Source organism: Pseudorasbora parva, chromosome 13, assembly GCF_024679245.1.
Source record: "Pseudorasbora parva isolate DD20220531a chromosome 13, ASM2467924v1, whole genome shotgun sequence".
NCBI lineage: Eukaryota > Metazoa > Chordata > Actinopteri > Cypriniformes > Gobionidae > Pseudorasbora > Pseudorasbora parva.
In genome coordinates this window covers 15,702,340-15,722,698 of record NC_090184.1, presented here as the reverse complement: position 1 = coordinate 15,722,698, position 20,359 = coordinate 15,702,340, and the positions used below count along the sequence as shown (strand labels likewise).

The following is a 20,359-nucleotide window of genomic DNA, read 5'->3' as shown; positions in this document are numbered from 1 at the left end:
AACAAAACAAAATATAAAAAACAACGCTGCCGCTTTTTGTTTACTTTTTTTTATTAAAAAATGTTTGAAATATTAATATGTGGTTCAGACAATAAGTGTGCATATATCAATGCAATAAATTAAATATGACATAAAAAAGCAACAACTGAGTCTTAAATGTCAGTTTATGTAAGATCAAATAGCCATTATAAAGGTATATGAAGCTATACAAGAAATAAAGCAAACAATCCAGTCAAACGACAAGGTAAAATGACAAGTTCAAATATTCCAGCCGCTGTGAGTAAAGATCGGTCGTATATAAGGCGCTATATAAATAAAGATGACTTGTCTTGACGTTTAAAATCAAATCAAATGTGGCTGTGATGATCGATGACTTCTTCCCAGTCTTGCAGTCTCTCGTGTTCTTGCTCAGACGTGGACAGGCTCTGAGTTCCCAGTCAGGTCGGGGTTGGACATCAGGCTTCGGCTCAAGTCTCGAGCTCAAGCCCTCCACCAAGGACAGCAAGTATGTTGTTTCCTATTCAATACAAAGATTATATGAACAAATCAACTCATGAATGATTTTTAGAGTTTATTACACTGTATATTTTCCTGTTTATTACAGTAAAGCCGCTTTGAAATGATCTGTATTGTATAAAGCACTTTATAAATGAAGGTGACTTGACTATAACAAGAACGCAACTGTGAAATAAGACAACTGATAATAATCCTACTCTGTCTGTTACACTTCCTCACATCTGCTGAAATCACTGATCGAGTGAATCTCCTGAACTTCTCCAATCTACAGTAGGTCATCTCATCCATTTATGTTGTGACATCTGCTCTAACGTCGGCCGTTTAGTTGGATCCCGGGCTAGGCACTGGCTAATCAGATCCCTGTATTCTGTACAAATTTTAATAAGGAGTTAGTCATGCATCTCTGAAAACAGCATCTAAAACATGATTATTATACTGTAAAATGTTCTTTAGCTTTACTTTAAAAGTGAAGTATGTAGTTTCTGTGACACTACAAAATAAATTACAAAATAAATCATATTTTCGTCAAATCATTACGTCTTCCCCAACATCACAAACACAGCTCTCGTTTAAGGTTCAACATATTAGGAATACTTTTAGCTGTGTTGCATTTGTCTTTATTAAAATGTATCTTTCTGAACGGGAGCATGACTATGATATATCATCAGCTCTGTTTCTGTTCAGTTTTCTGTGTTGGTTGATTGTTTGTATTATTCTATATTTTTACTTGTTATTCGTTTTTTTGTTATTTTTTCCCTTTGTTGCACTTTGAGATTCTTCGGAATGAAAAGTGCATTATAAATAAAATCTATTATTATTATTATTATTATTGAAGCGTGCTTTGTATCACAATGCTTTGTTCACTTTGACATGTTCGTGACCTGTTTAAGGTATAAATGCAGCGAATTTTGGCTTTCACTTCTTTAGCTAAATTTCTTTTCCCATGACTCCGCCTGCTACATTAGCCACGCCCCAAACTCTCGCTATACGTTGAGCTATATATAAAAAATCTTACATACTTCATCTTTAACTGTTTCTGTTCAGAGCCTTTGCTTTGTGTGTGTGTGTGTGTGTGTGTGTGTGTGTGTGTGTGTGTGTGTGTGTTATCAATGTTGTCAATATGATTCACTCACTTTTGGATAAGTTGTAGTACATAAATGGAATTTTGGCTCGTCTGATATCTTCCGAATTGGCAAAAGGATGAGATACGTGCACCATAGTGTACAACAGCACTCCTAGAGCCCAGACATTTGCTGGTATGGCGTGGAAACGAGGTTCTGTTAAGACTTCAGGTGGATAGTAATACGGCAGTCCTGTAAAGAAGAAATTTGCACATTGATGAGCTTTTTTTTAAGTATTAAATAATAATAAGTCACTACATTCAGGTTTTCACACTCTCAAAATGCTCACCAATGTATGTTTTGCTCTCGTAGCCATCATTACTAAATAGCTGACCGCAGCCAAAGTCGATCAGCTTGAGCTCCAACGTCCTTTCATTTACGAGGAAATTCTGCGCATGAATGTCATTATGAAAAACACCATGCTCGATGCAGACCTGTACTGCCAGCAGAGCCTGTCGCATGATGAACCGTGCTGTGGGTTCATACAGGACGGGTTTACGAACGATGTAGTCCCGCAAGCTCATGCAAGGCTCGGGGAACTCCATAACAAGAGTGAATTTTCCAGGATGTTCAAACCACTCGTAGAGCTGTATGATGAGCGGGCTTATGGGTTTTCGCCTCATCATCAGCAGCAGCGCCACTTCTGTAACGAGAGGTTTGGGATGCCCAGGCTAGAGAAAAAGAGTAATCAGAAGGTTAGCTGAGTAAAAATCTGAAGAAAACATATCAAAGTATCTTTGAAAAAGTCCTTTTTTTTAAAGTATATTTTTAGAAGTTATTTGGTGCCTCTAGGCTTATTTGTCAATCACATTTACACTTAATGCTTTCTACGGGTTTATTAACTACAGTAATCTGCACTGAAACGACTAAATACATATTCAGGTTTTGGCCAACTTACAATATAAAGATAACGATTGTTTTCAATCTTGCTTAACTGCTTGATGGCAACCTGCAACAAAAAAGAAAGTTAGTTTTAAATGTTTTGATGCATTCAAGAGCAAAATGTTTGAACAATTCAGTCAGATTTACCTTTTTGCCATCAGATTTGCGTGTTCCCTTGTACACGCTGCCAAATCCTCCGGATCCAAGCATCGCTCCCACATTATAGAGAGACTCAAAAGACTCTGAAAAACAAACAGAAAAATATGAAATATATGACCTAAACATTTTTTTAAAAAATATTTCCTCAAAAGCCATGAGTATTATTTTCAGTGAAAAACAAGATGACAATACTGTTTAAAATGATGTTGGAGAAATAATGATCAGCGATTTACCATCATTTGGCTTGACGGCGGAGTGATCTGACGCAGATGATGATGGCTCAGGATCAGGGGAAAAAGGCTCCACAACATCCACAGCACTACTGAGACAGCAGCAGACAGGACTCTTCAGAGCCTTCCATACCCTCGTGAAGAAAGAACGAATTCTTTTCCATTTCCCACATCCTGGAGGATTTTCTGAAATTAAGATTTTCATTTGAATGACGTCAAATTAAGCAACGATATAATGACATGACTTACATTTTACTTTTAAATTCTCATCTGTAATGTTATAAATCCAAAGTAATGGAAATACTTCCAAGCTATCCTCCTGACTTCTAGATAATGCCTGCATAAATGTCCCAAAATCTTATTTTACAAATATTAGTGGTCACAATATAGTTATTTTTCTTGCTTTATCTGATCTTTTTGGCTTAATTTGACCAAATCAGTTCTGGTAATGGCAAATATAATATATTTATGTTATATTAAATACAATATATTTAAATAAACGTTAATTTTGAAATGCATAGCTGTGTGTTATTTATGCCATAACCGACTCTGTAATATGACAGCCAGTTTGACAATGTTCTGTGTATTTGACAATTCAAAAGCAAAAAGTCTTGAAATAGAATTCTACTCTGGATTGTTTGCCGTCTGAGAAGCGGCTTTCTGTGCGCATGTTTCGGGTGTGTGTCAGACAGCACAAGAACCACTGAGTTCATGGCTTATTGAGAATTAGATTTTGAATGTTCTCTGAATGTTCTGAAAATGTTAGACGAATGTCCAATTAAAATATTTCTAAAAAAAATTTTTTTTTTAATTCAGCAAAGTTGTGCTGAGCAACAGTAAATGTGAACGGACATTACCATGATAAAAACTTGAAGCAGTTATGCATGAATTATCAAAATCTCTGTCTGTACACTTTACACTGGCCAGCCTTATTTCAGTCTCACCTGTTGAGGTCTTGTTCAGGGGAGAAGCCTCCATGGCACCCTGAACATTTCGGGCATTTGAAGTCCCCGTTGGCTCGACAGGAACTGGACTTGGCAGCGGAGGGCACGACCAATCAAAGCTGTCAGACCTGCCCTGTTCGCTTCGGCTGTCCAATCCATCGCCACTCCACCTCCAAATGACGTTGAATGAGCCTCTGCTGCTCAGGGACAAGGATGACATGATGCCCAGCGAAGAATCTGTGGAAGCAGTTCTTCTGGATCCGAAATGGCCTGAGTCGGGAAAATTTCAGACATCAAATCAGCCATTGAAAACCGAAATAGAAACGGAGCCATAACTTCTTTATTAAAAGCCTATTCTTACCAATGCAAGAGCATTTAGATGAAGATGAAGATGAAGATGAGGAGAATGGATGTTCATCATCATCTGAGCTCTGTTGGCTGCCGCTCTGCAGCGTCCTGTCAGCCTGACCTGTGGACACAGAAACAGAAAACTCAGACAGAGACAGAGGTGCTAAATGTCTACAACTGAATTCTCACTGGTAAAAAGGCCATTATGACTAGTAACACTGAGAACAATTTAAGATTGCTAACATTAAAATTGCTAATTTAATCTTAAATACTATCTTTCTTAAAAAAAACGTTTAACAGATTATTTAAATTAACAGTTTAGCTAATCTGTCATGTGCCGATCCGGACTGAAATATTACGGAGGTAGAAGTGTTAGGAATATTGTATGGTAATAAAACAAAATGATCCAAATAAAATGATCTTTAGGCTATATGAATAAAATAAAACTTCAAAACTTTGCCTTCACTTTTCCGATGGATTCTTTAAAATCAAATCAAAGAAATACATCTGAATTAAACGCCTATATTTTTGGACTGAAGGGGTGTCGATAAACTGAATGAATTGATTGTAGTTACTCAGTTAGCTTAGGGGCTATGATGAATAATTAAAGCTTTGCAAATTAACAATTCCACAAATTATAAAAACGTGAATTTAAAGGTGAAGTATCTAATTAAATTTCTGGCAAAAAATAAAAAAATTTCCCCCGCAAAACTTTGTTCTCAAATTGTTCATGCTAAAAACATCAGTATTGCGTGACTCCATGTATTTAGCGTGTATTAGAGTTTCCTGCAGGTTTTAATTTCTGTACAGACGAATCTTTTACTTTAGACTACGGGTGAATCTCCAGTTGTCACTGATGATTGTCGTTTGGACCTTTCTGGATTAAAATCTGCCATCAAAATGACAAGTTGAATTATTCCAGCCGCTGTGAGTAAAGGCTATAAATGATCCGCCACCTGCAGCATCCTCACATGCGATACTACTACTAGCCGGACTCCTTCTTTATACAGATGTGACGTAATGACGCAACGACATGCTCGAATTTCCAGCGGAAACCCACCAGTACCACTCAAATTATAAAACATTATTACAAGCTCACCGCTGTGAATCGGACTACGGTAAGAAGATCATTTTGAACACTGGCTGGTTATGAACTTGCTCAAAAATTGATTTTGTTCTATTGAGAAAATTTTGCTAACATTACCATTAAATTAGGAAAGCGTTATTTCTAAATGTTCCCTGAATGTTCAAAACCTCCAGTTTCAAAAAAAATTTTTTGTTAAAGGAACATTCTATTTTATAATTTTGCCTTATGGAACATTATATTTGAATGTTCTGACAAATGTCCAATTAAAGTATTTCTAACAAAAATAAAAATAATAATTTTAGCAAAAAATTTCTGAGCAACAGTAAATGTGAATGGACATTACCATGATAAAAACTTGAAGCAGTTATGCATGAATTATCAAAATCTCTGTCTGTACACTTTACACTGGCCAGCCTTATTTCAGTCTCACCTGTTGAGGTCTTGTTCAGGGGAGAAGCCTCCATGGCACCCTGAACATTTCGGGCATTTGAAGTCCCCGTTGGCTCGACAGGAACTTGACCTGGCAGCGGAGGGCACGACCAATCAAAGCTGTCAGACCTGCCCTGTTCGCTTCGGCTGTCCAATCCATCGCCACTCCACCTCCAAATGACGTTGAATGAGCCTCTGCTGCTCAGGGACAAGGATGACATGATGCCCAGCGAAGAATCTGTGGAAGCAGTTCTTCTGGATCCGAAATGGCCTGAGTCGGGAAAATTTCAGACATCAAATCAGCCATTGAAAACAGAAATAGAAACGGAGCCATAACTTCTTTATTAAAAGCCTATTCTTACCAATGCAGGAGCATTTAGATGAAGATGAAGATGAAGATGAGGAGAATGGATGTTCATCATCATCTGAGCTCTGTTGGCTGCCGCTCTGCAGCGTCCTGTCAGCCTGACCTGTGGACACAGAAACAGAAAACTCAGACAGAGACAGAGGTGCTAAATGTCTACAACTGAATTCTCACTGGTAAAAAGGCCATTATGACTAGTAACACTGAGAACAATTTAAGATTGCTAATATTAAAATTAAATGTTCCCTGAATGTTTAAAACGTCCATTTTCAAAAAAAAATTTTTTCTTGGTTAAAGGAACATTCTAGTTTATACTTTTTCATTATGGGAACTTTACTTTTGAATGTTCTCTAGATGTTTTGAAAATGTTAGACAAATGTCCAATTCAAATCTTTTCTAAAAAAAACTAAGAAAATCAGCGAAGTTGTGCTGAGCAACAGTAAATGTGAACGGACATTACCATGATAAAAACTTGAAGCAGTTATGCATGAATTATCAAAATCTCTGTCTGTACACTTTACACTGGCCAGCCTTATTTCAGTCTCACCTGTTGAGGTCTTGTTCAGGGGAGAAGCCTCCATGGCACCCTGAACATTTCGGCCATTAGAAGTCCCCGTTGGCTCGACAGGAACTTGACCTGGCAGCGGAGGGCACGACCAATCAAAGCTGTCCGATCCACTCCTGGATCTGGAGTGACCTGAGTCTGGAAAATTTTAGACATCAAATCAGCCATTGAAATTAGAAATAGAAATGGAGCCATAACTTATTTATTAAAATACTATTCTGACCCATGCAAGAGCATTTAGATGAAGATGAATTGAGGGGATGTTCATCATCATCTGAGCTCTGCTGGCTGCCGCTCTGCCACGCCATCTTCCTCCTGTCCGCCTGACCTGTGGACACAGAAAACTCAGACAGAGACGGAGGTGCTAAATATCTTGGAATCGCCTGGATCTGGGTCGGGTCTGGCAGCAGATCGCGGTCATCAGAACAGAGTCTCCAAATCTCCCGACCAGCCGTCTGAGAGGAAGCAGCTCTTCTGGATCTAGAGCGGCCTGAGTCTGGAATATTTCACACATCACATAACATTAGTTGGTAATGTTTCGATAATAATCAATAAACAATGTCAGTGATCAATTACAAATATTGTTACTATAGTTACGTTACTCAAATTGAAAAGTTTTATTTAATATGCAAGGAATCAAATACATGTGATCACTAAGCTGAGAACATTGGGGGATTTTTAACCTTACACAATTTTCTTCACATTAATGTAGTCAATCATTGTACAACTTCAAACCATAAACAAGTGAAAACCAAAAGCACACTCACCTCCTCTTTCACCCATCATGTGAGCCATCGACATCCTTCGAGTCCAAACTGCAATAAAAAACACAACACAACACAAAATACAATACAATACAATAACCTACAACTCTCCTTAGAAATACTCCTCCCAAAATAAAATAATAATAAAATAAAACAAAAAAATTAAATAAAACTCCAAACTCCTGCTAAAATAAGAAAAGAACAATAAATTAAAAGTATCCTCTAAGATAATATGAACAAAAATATAACTTTATAAAGGATATTATCTTCTGATGTTCCTCAAGAGTAAAAGTCTCTCAGAAATTTCCTTCAAGACCGCAAAATCAGCAGCACAGAAAATATTCTGTAAGTTTGTGAATTGGTGAATCAAACCAACAGATAGAGATCGGTTCGCGTGTGTATATATTCATTCAGAATTCATAACACGCGTCGCTATAGCAACTAAAATGCACATGCATGTCTATGGTATATATTCATTCAGAATTCATAACACGCATCGCTATAGTAACTAAAATGCACGCAAGCACATCGTACATATGCATTCAGAATTCATAACGCGTCGTTATAGCAACTAAAATGCACATGAGTAGAGCACGTGATCACACATCAAATCGGAATACTTTATTAAATAGCTACAGATTTAATTTTGACGGTTTTTAAATGAGATTTATGGTTTCTGAACAGTCATTATTATTATTATTAGACAATTATTTTCGGTGGAATTATTTTTCCACCGAAAATAATACAAAAATGATTCATTGCACAAACGCGCCCACTAGGCCTACAGTCTGGATTGAGTCGTTGCTTCAGTCCAAAATGCGCAAAACGGCACAAGGGAGGAAAAATGTGGACATAATCTTATTATGAAGTCTATTAATTTAATTCGCCCTTTACTTTGGCAAGCCAGTTTATATTAAATTGTTCCCAGTGCTGTAGTAATTGCATTTTTACAGGTAAGAACGGATTCAGAGAGCTCTACAATTGAATTATCACTAGTAAAAATACAATTACGACTAACACTGGGAACAATTTAAGATTGCTAATTTGATATGACAAAAAAGTTGTTTAATACACCAGCTTCCATGACTCATAGCTTGAAAGTTTGAAATTTTAAAAATCACATCAAAGCAAAAAATAAAAGGTTCTTAAAAATCAAACTAATAATCCAGAAACAAACGGAATTCCCCATTTAACTTTTTCAACAAACTCATTTTAAAAAACCAAACATTAAACATTTAAACCTCCTGTAGAGAAGACAATGACTGTATTGAAGATTTCCTGCTGATGTGTTCCAATTCTTTTTTCCATATAAATTTAAAATGAAGAGAGTCAATAGATTTAGACTCTTCTATACCTGTGGTTGTTTATAGCTAGCATCCTACATTATGAAAGTAACCCCATTTGGAGCACTGCAAATCCGGATTAGCAGAGCTCCAGCACAAAAATAAGAAAGATTACCTGATTCTGGATAGCAAAACACGGGTTTTCCAAATCTAGACCAAACTTTTGAACAACTGGGTCCTGGACCGGCTTGAGAAGGATTGTTCTCGGGTACTGTGCTCTGTCAAAAGCTTTTCTTGGTGCATTCAGTTAATTTTTCCTCATTGAAATGCAAGTTTTATACTTTTTAAAGTATACTTTAAACATGTAAAATCATCATGTGCAGTATGGTAAAATATAATGCCTAATATCTATCTAAAATATAAGTCACTTACTACCGGTATTCACTTTTTTATTGAACTGAAACTCAACATTACATTTTCAATCATGCAGATGTTCAGAAAAAGAGCTTGAACAAGGACATAAATAATATAAAATGTATTTGAATTTTTTTTTTCACTGCTAAAATATACCATGTTTAAGTGCCATTTTTTGTTTCTGTTTTACAATATTTTTACAATAACACGACAGTGGGACAGGTATCTCACTGTAACTTCTACAATGGTGAACAATCTGAAGGTATAATGAGCGACAGGACCAGAATGAACAGAACTCAAGAGATTAAAGGCATTCAACATACATTCCTAAGTTCTAGGAGAACATTTATGCAAGAAAGCATTAGACTTTAGGAGAAAATCATAACGCAGAGAAAACGCAGCTTTACAGTTCAAAAGATACTCAGAGAAAGGGCAAAAGATTTACCAATAATCTTCTGAATCTCAATCCAGTAAACTCTGATCATATCACAATCCCAGAATACTTGCATTTGTGTGCCCTTAGATAATGTAAATTGAACATTTTTATTGTTTTTATTGATAAAATGACAAAATAATGAAATCTAATTCAAGACAAATTGACACACTTAAAACACTTTTTATTTAACAATTTTAAACATTTAACCAATAAACTTTAAAATGATCTGAGAATATAATACAATAAAAGACTTTCACAATAGAAAACACTTCATGGTTTGTGTACAAATGTTTCCAAACATCAGTGAAACCTGAACCAAAAAGTGAAAATTCATGATGGAATTTAATAATGGTGCAAAGAGTGATTAATGGTAAAAACCTAAACAACCACAACAAAACCAACACTGTATTAATGGTCTGATTGTCATAAAGAAAATGAACCATTTCTGTTCACTGTGTGAAATGCCAAATACATTACATGAATAAAATGACAAAAAGCTGAACTCCTCCTGCACTCAATTGAAGGGTTTGACGATTTTCATGGAGATGAAGTTCTGAAAATAAATAAATACAAAATAATTAGCATTGTACATCTTAAGTCTAAACATCATCTTTGTGAAAGGATTGATGAAGTGTGTCTTTACTGGTAATGAATACAACAAGATCCCAATGAATAATAGCACTAAAGGTGCCTTTACACAGCCGAGTTAAGGCGGCTCTAAAGCGGGTCTGTGTCTGCTCAAAATTCTGTGTAAAGACGCAAAGCAGACTTAAAATATGCCGGGTCTGACCCACCTCGGCCCAAAGGCGATGTAGAAACGGTTTTGATTCAGCGTAAATGAACGCGAACTTGTGCCGCCTTAAACTACATCATTGTCGTGACAACCGCCAGTCAGCCACGGCTGCGTTTCCCAAAAGCATCGTAAGCCTAAGTTGATCATAAAAACAATCGTACGAGTGATCTTAATATTAAGGTCTGTTTCCCAAAAGCATCGTAACTAGGGCCGGGACTTTAACGCGTTAATTAAGATTAATTAATTACGGGACTTCAACGCGTTAATTAATTACGCAAAAAAATAAATAACAATTTTAACCACACTTATTTTTGCACCGCGGAACGTTTTTCAATGAATGGGATTCGACGGACTGATTATACTGAAACACCAACTAGCGCGCATGAGTCACGACAACAACAAACCATAGTGAACATGAACGAAGAAGCTGATGAGACCGCTTTGCTTGGCCCCGTGGATGGGAAATTTTGTTTTAAAAAACGAAAGGATATAAGCGTCGACAAGAGCATGGTTGTGTGCAAGCTATACAACAAGGAATTTGCGTATCACCGCAGCACATCGAGCCTCAAATATCACAAATATGCTTTTGCTAAACTTAATGGCAAACATTGCGCTGGTCTGCTGGACTGAAATAAATGAACAATATTTTGTTGATTAAGCTTATGTATTCAGTCATTATTCAATGGTATACTAAAATCCATGTGAAAAATTACTTCTCACTGTTCTCAGGTCAAATATTTTTATGCGATTAAAATGCGATTAGTTTCAATTAATTCATTACAAAGCCTCTAATTAATTAGATTAATTTTTTAATCGAGTCCCGGCCCTAATCGTAACTTAAGTAGCACTTGAAAATGATCGTAGATCTACGAGTATGGGGGTAATATTGTTGCATTATTCCAAACAAATATATTGTTATCCACAAATAAATGTAAAGCGATTCACAAAAATTAAATAATTTCACAAATCAATAGAATGAGATCCACAAATATATGCGGGAGTTTCACAAAAGTAAATTAGATTCACAAATAAATACAATGATATTTGAGAGTAACAAAAAAATCCACACATGTCAAAAACACACAACTCTGCCTTTCATAAGTTGCATTCATTTGTGAATCGCTTCCTCTGCATTTGTGAATCGCTTCCTCTGCATTTGTGAATCGCTTCCTCTGCATTTGTGAATCGCTTCCTGTGCATTTGTGAATCGCTTCCTCTGCATTTGTGGATCTCGTCTTGCGCATTTGTGGATCGCAGAACAGCACGTGGATTTTGAAACATTTCTAGCGTCGAGACTCAAGATAATCCACAAATACTTAGACTCCACCCACCCTCTACTTAAGCCAATCAGATCACGGCCATATGCTGACCAATCGTAGCACGTTTTCGCTCCAACCAATCACGTTTTGGCCAGTGCCGCTGAAAAACAGAGTTACGACAGCTGATCTATATAAATCTATATATATAACTCTATATATCTATAACTCTCTCTATATATCCAACTCTATATATCTCTATAACTCTATTTATCTATAACTCTCTCTATATATCCAACTCTATATATCTATATAACTCATATAGATCAGTGATTAGGACACTTCCATAGGAACTGAGGAATGCAGAGCGCGTGTCACGGAGCGACCAATAATTCCAGTATTAAACACCATTCATTTCAGTGTAAGGCTATCTCAAGTGCACTCGCTGGAAAATTGCTGAAATAAAAATTAATGCATATTTTGAGATTTTATGGCATTATTGGCCTCTCAGGAATATTGACAGAAGATGTTTTTTATGAAGCATGTTGATGTATTGTTATATAATAGATCGTCAGACTCTAACTGCAGTTTGTAACGTGAGATCACTGCTAAAGCTATTATCCAGATGCTATCTGTCATTTCAACAGTTTTTAGATTCTCTGAGATCTTTCTGTCAAATGCGTTTATATTCATTCAAGGAATAACGTATAGCGTCTGAATGTAAAGAGTTGAATAAATTGGTTGCCCTGTTTTTTTAACCACCATTTAAAACTCCTTTCTTGGGTAAATTATATACAGCCCTATTCTAGCATCATTCCTTTATATTCACCTGTTGTGTAGGCTCCGAGTGTTAAAATAACATAATTTAGGACGTTAACATTAAAATTAAAAATAAAACAGCCAGTAGATGGCAGAAGAGGAACACTTATTAGCTCATTAACCTTTTTTTATTTTGAATTAATTTTTATAGTTAGTCCGATTTATACCACTAAAGTAATATTTTTTTGTTACTTTTTTGTACTGGAATGTTAAATACATAGGCTAATTAGGGAACATTACAAATGAAAATGAAATACAAAAATGAAAAACAAAAATATCTGACTACTTCACGATTATCTTTATTTAAATCATGTCTGTGCTGTCTGTTATGATGAGAGGATTTGAAGATAGTGGGACGAATCCTGTAAAAACTTGCACTAAAATTAATTCAGCGTTTTGAGACTGTTTGAAACTTGTTTTGATCGATACTGAGAGGATTCTCATTCACGGTAAAATAATTGGTTATTATTTTCAATAGAAATGCATGTGATTGGCTACAACACTCAACACTGTAAAATCATATGTTGTACTCTCGTGACCCAAATGAAGATTCTCTTCTTTATCTCTCCTCAGAATAAAATGCTACTGTAAAGCCTTGGCGACGTCAATGCCCATATTGTGTTAATATTTGCCAGACATTGCTGCAAATAGCCTATAATGAAAAGGCTTGTCTATCCTGCTATCTATTTAAAAATATTGACAGGATAGTTGTTTGGAACAAATGAGAGCTTGGCTCTGGTCAGCACGATATGGCCGTTATCTGATTAAATAGATAATAGTTGGATATATAGAGAGAGTTATAGATAAATAGAGTTATAGAGATATATAGAGTTGGATATATAGAGAGAGTTATAGATATATAGAGTTATATATATAGATTTATATAGATCAGCTGTCGTAACTCTGTTTTTCAGCAGCACTGGCCAAAACGTGATTGGTTGGAGCGAAAACGTGCTACGATTGGTCAGCATATGGCCGTGATCTGATTGGCTTAAGTAGACGGTGGGTGGAGTCTAAGTATTTGTTGATTATCTTGAGTCTAGATGCTAGAAATGTTTCAAAATCCACGTGCTGTTCTGCGATCCACAAATGCGCAAGACGAGATCCACAAATGCAGAGGAAGCGATTCACAAATGAATGCAACTTATGAAAGGCAGAGTTGTGTGTTTTTGACATGTGTGGATTTTTTTGTTACTCACAAATATCATTGTATTTATTTGTGAATCTAATTTACTTTTGTGAAACTCCCGCATATATTTGTGGATCTCATTCTATTGATTTGTGAAATTATTTAATTTTTGTGAATCGCTTTACATTTATTTGTGGATAACAATATATTTGTTTGGAATAATGCAACAATATTACCCCCATATACGAGTGCTCTGGAGTAATTGTAAAGCTCTAAGAAGAGAGAGTTATGAGGTCACCTACAGGACAACCGCCAGTCAGCCAGGGCTGCGTTTCCCAAAAGCATCGTAAGCCTAAGTTGATCGTAAAAACAATCGTACGAGTGATCTCAATATTAAGGTCTGTTTCCCAAAAGCATCGTAACTTAAGTAGCACTTGAAAATGAAGCTCTAAGGAGAGAGAGTTATGAGGTCACCTACAGGACAACCGGCAGATTACACCTTTAACTTTACTCAAGTGCATTGTGATAATGCTGCAGTGCCCTCTTCCTTTTTGTCAGGCTTGCAAACTCCTGCCATTTCTTGCAGACCTCTTTACCCCATCTTTGAACTAATAATTTAACTTTTAACTTTTAATTTGGTAGCAATGTCCTCTCAGATGTTTTGTTTCTCTTTGTTTGTACGATGCCCTTTAAATCTGTTGAAAATAATATCTTTTCCCGCTCCACCTCCTCTAGAAGGATATAGATTTCGTCTTTTTGAAAGGTATCATTTTTGTTTCAGCCATTTTGTCAGCGCCTCAGCCTGTAGGTAGTTGCTTTATAGACGTGTTTTGATTGCTAATCCACATCAGATGACAATTATTAGGTGAACCGTTCAGAGGAAACGATTCCATAAGGTTACATTACAGCACTTCGCAAATGGACAGCGACTCTTTAGTAGCACTTAAGGCTAGTTCACACCGCCCGATTTTTGCCCCGATTTTGAGTCGCCGACAGGTTTTGCGAAATCGCCGACAAATGCCCGAGATCACAGGCAAATCGGTGCTCTAGCACGCGAGTGACAATCACACAGTGTGCAGAACACAATCCTGACTCCCTCTGTCTCTTCAACAATTTCTTCCGTCATAATCTTTTTTCTTTTTCTCCACAAATCAGCGCACATACAATTTGAAGCAAACTTTTTGCAGTTTATCGTTTTTAATAACAATTTTAATAAAAGTTTAATAAAAAAATTCAAAAAATGAATTAAGACAGCGTTTGTAACTTTTGAAGTGCATAAACAATATGTTCCCAGAATCCACGGCCTTTGTTGTTATTGTGACATAAAAGTAGAAAGTTTATAGTTTATAATTAGGCTATGTATTGCACCTAGGCTATCTGTAGCCTATGGCAAAAAATTACAGAGCGAGTTGTTCCCGCTGTCCTAAAGGAACAAAATGCGCCGGCGCTTAATTTCGTTGGACAAAGGGTTAAAGAAAACGTAGCCAATAATGTCATCGTTAGGCTATGTTTAAATATTAGCCTATAACATTATTTTTTTATTAAATAGCCTAACTGTCTGTAGGCTATATAGGCCTATTTAATAAATAAGAAGCGAACCAAAATCGTCGGTATGGATTGACGTGTGTAACGTTTTTCTGTTCACAATTAAACAGAATTGTCCAATATTCGGGCTCATGTCATACGAGCTGAGAACTAAACTTTGTTTTGGGGAAATATTACATTCCTGACCACTTTTACAGTCTATGGGCTCAGAGAGATAGGCTGTGCAGCCTGATGCTATAATGGAGAGTCCGCGCTCTTCTTTGGTCAGAACCACGGAGAACGACCGCGGACAGGTCCGTCCTACGCACCGAAACTTTTCACAATGCAACAACATATTTAAAGAGCATTAAGCTATAAAATATCTATTATGTAAAGGGAGGGGAAGCAGCCGCAGCGAGCGCAGACACAGAGCGGCCAGAGAAACGGAGGAGCGACTGCAGTATGGCGTTTGTGGAAAACTGCGGAAAAACTGCGGAAAAAGAGCGGGTGTTGAAACCTGTCACCGGAAAAAGTGTGGGTGTATCCCCCACGGATGCGACACCCCTGAACATTTGTTGTGACTGCTCTAAAGTGACTTTCTTTTAAAGTCCACTTTTAATCCTGCGGTAATCTACCCGTAATAATGTTAAAAATACTTTATTTATAGCATTGTCAATCAAGCACAATTTTATTAAGAAATATAAAATAACTATAGAATACCGTAGCCTAAAATAGAAGAATCGCAGAATTACAGTAGGCTAGGCCAGTGGTTCCCAAACCTGTCCTGGAGGACCCCCAGCACTGCACATTTAGTATAGCTGTGTCTCATTTCAGAAGGCTGCATCCTCCGGAGGTCGCATTTGAAGGGTGCATACGTCATAAGGCCGTCTCATTTCAAAAAAGTGAGAAGGACTCTCCAAATGCGACCTTCGAATGCGTCCTTCTTTCACAGGAATTCGGAGTATGCACGAGGAGTATCCTTCATGGCTGGAGATAACCCACAATTCTTTGCGTCTCCGTTAACAACCGTCATTTTTTTTTTTATATATATGAAAAAACGGCACCACCGCCAGATATACATGTGAGCGTTGGTGTGGTGTTTAAATTAAGTAGTTCAAGCTTTTTTTGTTGTTTTTTTTAAGCTCTATTACCTCAGACAGATAGTTTTGGTAAACAGGATTACAACTGTTTAGTGCATTTTAAACGTTTAGAACAGTACAATGCTGTCAAGACAAGAAACATTTCATAGTCATTTTCAAGTTATAATTAATTTTCATTCATATAACTGGCGTGAGAGCCCAACTAGGCTGAACTTGTTGGCATAGCAACGTGATACTTCCTGCCTGTGTGTCCTACGAAGGACGTCTCGTTTAATTCTGATTGAGGACACTCCGTATACTGCATCCTACACAGGACGTGTCCTCCGGAGGACGCAGCCTTCGAAATTTGACGAAATGAGACACAGCTTATGTCTCCCTCATCAGGCACACCCACTTCAGGTCTTGCCATCTCTGCTAATGAGCTGATGAGTTGGATCGGTATGTCTGATGAGGGAAACATGCAAAATGTGCAGTACTGGGGGTCCTCCAGGACAGGTTGGGGAACCACTGGGCTAGGCCTACAGAATTATGACAAACATCAAAAGCGCTATATAGCAAGCAGAACAAAATTATTTAAAACTCTGTATTTTTATTTTGGGCCTATTTTTAGACATTATTTGTTTTAAATTAATTTATAAAACTTTGTTAAAACTGTTAAAACTTAAAAACTTTGTTTTTAAATAATGTTCAACGCATTGTTACCCGCGATTTTAATTCCTGTGTAAATGCATTTATGCCGCTTCAGAGAAGGATTAAACGGTCTGTGTAAATGCACATTTTTGTGATTTTATGCTCCTGCAGAATCGGTTTCTGTGTAAAGATGCCTTAAGACTAGCACAACCAGGCCGATGAACAGCCACTTAAATTTGCGCCACACTATGAATTTGCACGTCTTGCATGGACTTGTGAACCAAAAGAACGAGGTTTCAGGTCGCCTGAGAGGTTTAAAAGAGAAACAAATCTTGTAATCATCTTCTGTTAACACACAGAACAATAAACTTATTTAAAGGGGTACTTCAGCGCTGGGAAGATGAATCTGTATTTAAACTGGGTCATCAATGCAGTAGAAATGTGAAATTATTTTTGAATTTGGTGTCTTCTAGACTGAGAAAAGACAGAAAATGTATTTTTGTCCCATGGGGATGAAAGACTACAATTCCCAGAATGCTTCGCTGCCCTGTGAGGCCATTCCCAACACCACCAACTTCATTACTGTGACTGAGTTAGAGAAGACACTACAATTAAAAACTGAACGTGTCTGTTCAATATAATGAGTGAGTCACCGCACGAGTCTCACAGCACTGAGCACTAACTGCACGAGTGATGAGAGCTGAGGTAATCGCGACTACACTCGCGGCATACATTCACAACGTGAGTTCAGTCTGGCACACGTTTCAGTTCATGCCTTTGCAAGCTTAACTTTCATAGAAATGAATTTGAGAAGTTAAAAGACTTACATTGCTCACCATAGCTCCGTTTAAATGATCCTGTCTGCAAGCTGAGCTCTCCCTGCCAGCTGAGTGTAATCTCCCATCCCCCATGCGCAGATACAAAACATGCGGAAATGGCTCCCTCTGCTGGCTGTAGTCTTTAGCCTCTGGGCAAACATTCCTCCTATGATGCAAAAATCGTCATTTTGCATCATAGGAGGAATTTTTCCAGAAATAAAATGCATAAATCTCTTGTCTCAGGGAGATATGAGGGGGGAAAGCACAATAATTTGAATATTCTCCAGGGTTTCTACTGATACAAAGCCATATGCTAATCGCTGAAGTAACCCTTTAAGTGAGAGTTCGATTACTTGGGAGGATGGAGTTTTGGATTCATATTGGGCTCATCTCTGCCTTTTCCAGCAGGTCTCTCATCCGCTTCCTTCTCATTCACAATCTCCAAAGTCAGCTCCACCTTTCCCTGAAAAAAAAAAAAAACGATAAAAAAGGCCCAATTAAATCAAGCTCAACATGAAATGACATCCACAACCCATTTGATCAAACCAGGTGAAGCGTATTCAAAGGGGTAATTCACTGCTGGCAAAATGGGATTTAAATAAAAGTTGGCTGCCTATGCAGTAGAAAGGCTTTTAGGCAAACAAGTCAGAAAACTTCAACACCCATAATGCACTAGGCATGTTGCAGTCCAAAGCCACTCCCGATCTGCTCCTACTAAGTCAAATTCTGCCTTGCTTGAGAAGGAAATACTTTTGAGCAAACTTTTAGTAGCCTCTCGAGGAGAAATCCCAACACATGAACACAGCTCATACAAAGAAACTCAGTGACATACACGGTTAAAATTAATTACAAATTGAGGAGTTTTTATATTTATAATATATATATTTATGAATCTATTAATCTGTACAGTGAAAACTAGTGTTATTTTATATTTAATAACTTTATTAGATGTATTTTGTAGGCCATTACCTGAACAGTAATGTTAGACCTTCCTGAGATTTAAGCACTGTATTTCATTTGTTTGTTTTATTGTCTATTTATTGTATGTATTTTACCATTTGTCCGACTGGATATGGCGAATGTTTAATCTATCAACAAGCTCCGTTTCACCTTCGTTGCTCCGGTTGGTTTTAGCGCTATCCAATAGTTTAAAAACATTTAAAAATGCTACTGGTCTGAAACTTTTGACCGGTAGTGTAGCCTATGTATGTATTTCCTTCACATTCATGTTAAAAATAATACTAGGACATAGTATGACGAGACATAGTATGAGGAGATTTAATTTTAATGGACACAAAAACTGTAGTTTACTATTACTTCAACTATACAATGTTTTATTATTTTAAAAATATATTAATGAATGTGTAACATTGTTAAGTGTTTCCCATTTGACTGTATATTCAGTCATATTATTTCTTTCACGTTCATGTTCAAGGCCTTGAACAAGTGAAACATGTTTTTCTGCACGAAAACATATAGGGAAAATAATAGGTTTAAAACATATTTAAATGGCTGAACTTGTGACTCTTATGCCCATATCATGGCATTTCTGCAGAAAGACTTGATAGGATTAGTCTTGTCATCCATGAAAACGAAATTAATACGTTTTATTAATTAATAATTGTTTAATATTACGACAAATAATATATTTTGACAAATGCAAAAAAAAAGTATGTTTAGCTTTCATGATAAAACGTGATTTCACTCACCACATCAGGACAGAAATTGTCTTATTGGCTTAAATGCATGTTTCAAGGATATGAAAAGAAAAGTATGGGGACTTTATTAAAAAGTATTCTTGTTAAATATTGTAGACATCGTTCCAATTAATATCCATGTGAAAACTGCCGTAAAAAGCTTATATTTAACGAAAGAAAATCACGCGTGTGGGTAGCGCTGCTCACTTCCGGTTATGTGGACGACGTGGTTCTGAAACTGTTGCGTGCTGTAGCGCGTTCTTCATCGCGTCACTCAGCTCGCTCTAATCCGGTGTCATGACTAATCCTGTCCATTGCTGTCAACATTGAACATTGAAAATAAGGGAGATTTCCCGGAATCCATCCCCAAAATAAGGGATTTTTTTTTTTTTTTACACGATTCTTGTCCACAAACTAAAAAAAAAAAAAAAAAAAGAAGAAGCACTAATCATAACAGTCTAAAGAGTTTATAACTACACAATATATATTAAGCATAATGTTATTGACATTATGCCAGAGCTGCCTTGGTCTATTGTCTGTAATGTTTGTTTACTGTAATATTTACCAGTAAAGAGTATAGCTTTTTTTATACATGATTCTTATACATGATCCCACAAACTAAAAAAAAAAAGCACTAATCATTAACAGTCTAGAGTTTATAACTACACAATATCTATTAAAGAATGACAGACCAATGTATATGTTTGAAGTGCTTTATTTAGGAACAAATTAACATTACTCGGTTTTGGTTTTGGTTGGTTAAACCTAGGGATGGGTATCGTTAAGGTTGGTATTACTACTTAACGATACTGCTTATCGGTCCGGTACTTTAACGGTATTCTTATCGGTACTTTTTGAGATTATATATATATATATATATATATATATATATATATATATATATATATATATATATATATATATATATACACACACAGGGGCGTGGGACTGGGGGGATAAAGGGTACTGAGTAACCAGGGCCCAAGGCAGGGAAGTCAGTTTTCTATACATACACATACATGGTACGGGGGCCCAGCAAGATGGTTTGTAC

At 36.7% G+C, this 20,359-nt stretch overlaps 1 protein-coding gene and 1 long non-coding RNA gene across 3 annotated transcripts; both read right to left on the bottom strand.

The window, feature by feature from the left end:
- Positions 1-85: 85 nt before the first annotated feature.
- Positions 86-3,171, bottom strand: LOC137038107 (serine/threonine-protein kinase pim-2-like). 2 transcript variants are annotated; one of them, XM_067412544.1, is made up of 6 exons: positions 2,912-3,171; positions 2,667-2,761; positions 2,536-2,586; positions 1,927-2,308; positions 1,650-1,829; positions 86-517 (listed from the first exon to the last, which is right to left on the bottom strand). In XM_067412544.1, exons 1-6 carry the CDS (start codon positions 3,111-3,113, stop codon positions 468-470), a joined length of 960 nt encoding a protein of 319 aa, XP_067268645.1. In that variant the 5' UTR covers positions 3,114-3,171; the 3' UTR covers positions 86-467. The 2 variants fall into 2 exon arrangements, with proteins under 2 accessions (XP_067268645.1, XP_067268644.1); XM_067412543.1 differs by lacking the exon at positions 86-517 and adding an exon at positions 749-883.
- A 6,549-nt stretch (positions 3,172-9,720) lies between these two features.
- On the bottom strand, positions 9,721-19,515 carry LOC137038106 (uncharacterized). Its single transcript, XR_010897387.1, has 3 exons — positions 19,321-19,515; positions 17,965-18,074; positions 9,721-10,095 (listed from the first exon to the last, which is right to left on the bottom strand). It is a non-coding gene; the product is annotated as an uncharacterized lncRNA (long non-coding RNA).
- Between the last annotated feature and the right edge of the window lie 844 nt (positions 19,516-20,359).

Coding starts and splice junctions, on each gene's coding strand:
- LOC137038107 (XM_067412543.1), bottom strand. CDS start 3,113: ATGAAAATCTTAATTTCAGAAAATCCTCCAGGATGTGGGAAATGGAAA. Junction 2,309..2,535: donor ACAATCGTTATCTTTATATT/GTAAGTTGGCCA, acceptor CTTTTTCTCTAG/CCTGGGCATCCCAAACCTCT. Junction 1,830..1,926: donor CGAGAGCAAAACATACATTG/GTGAGCATTTTG, acceptor TCTTCTTTACAG/GACTGCCGTATTACTATCCA.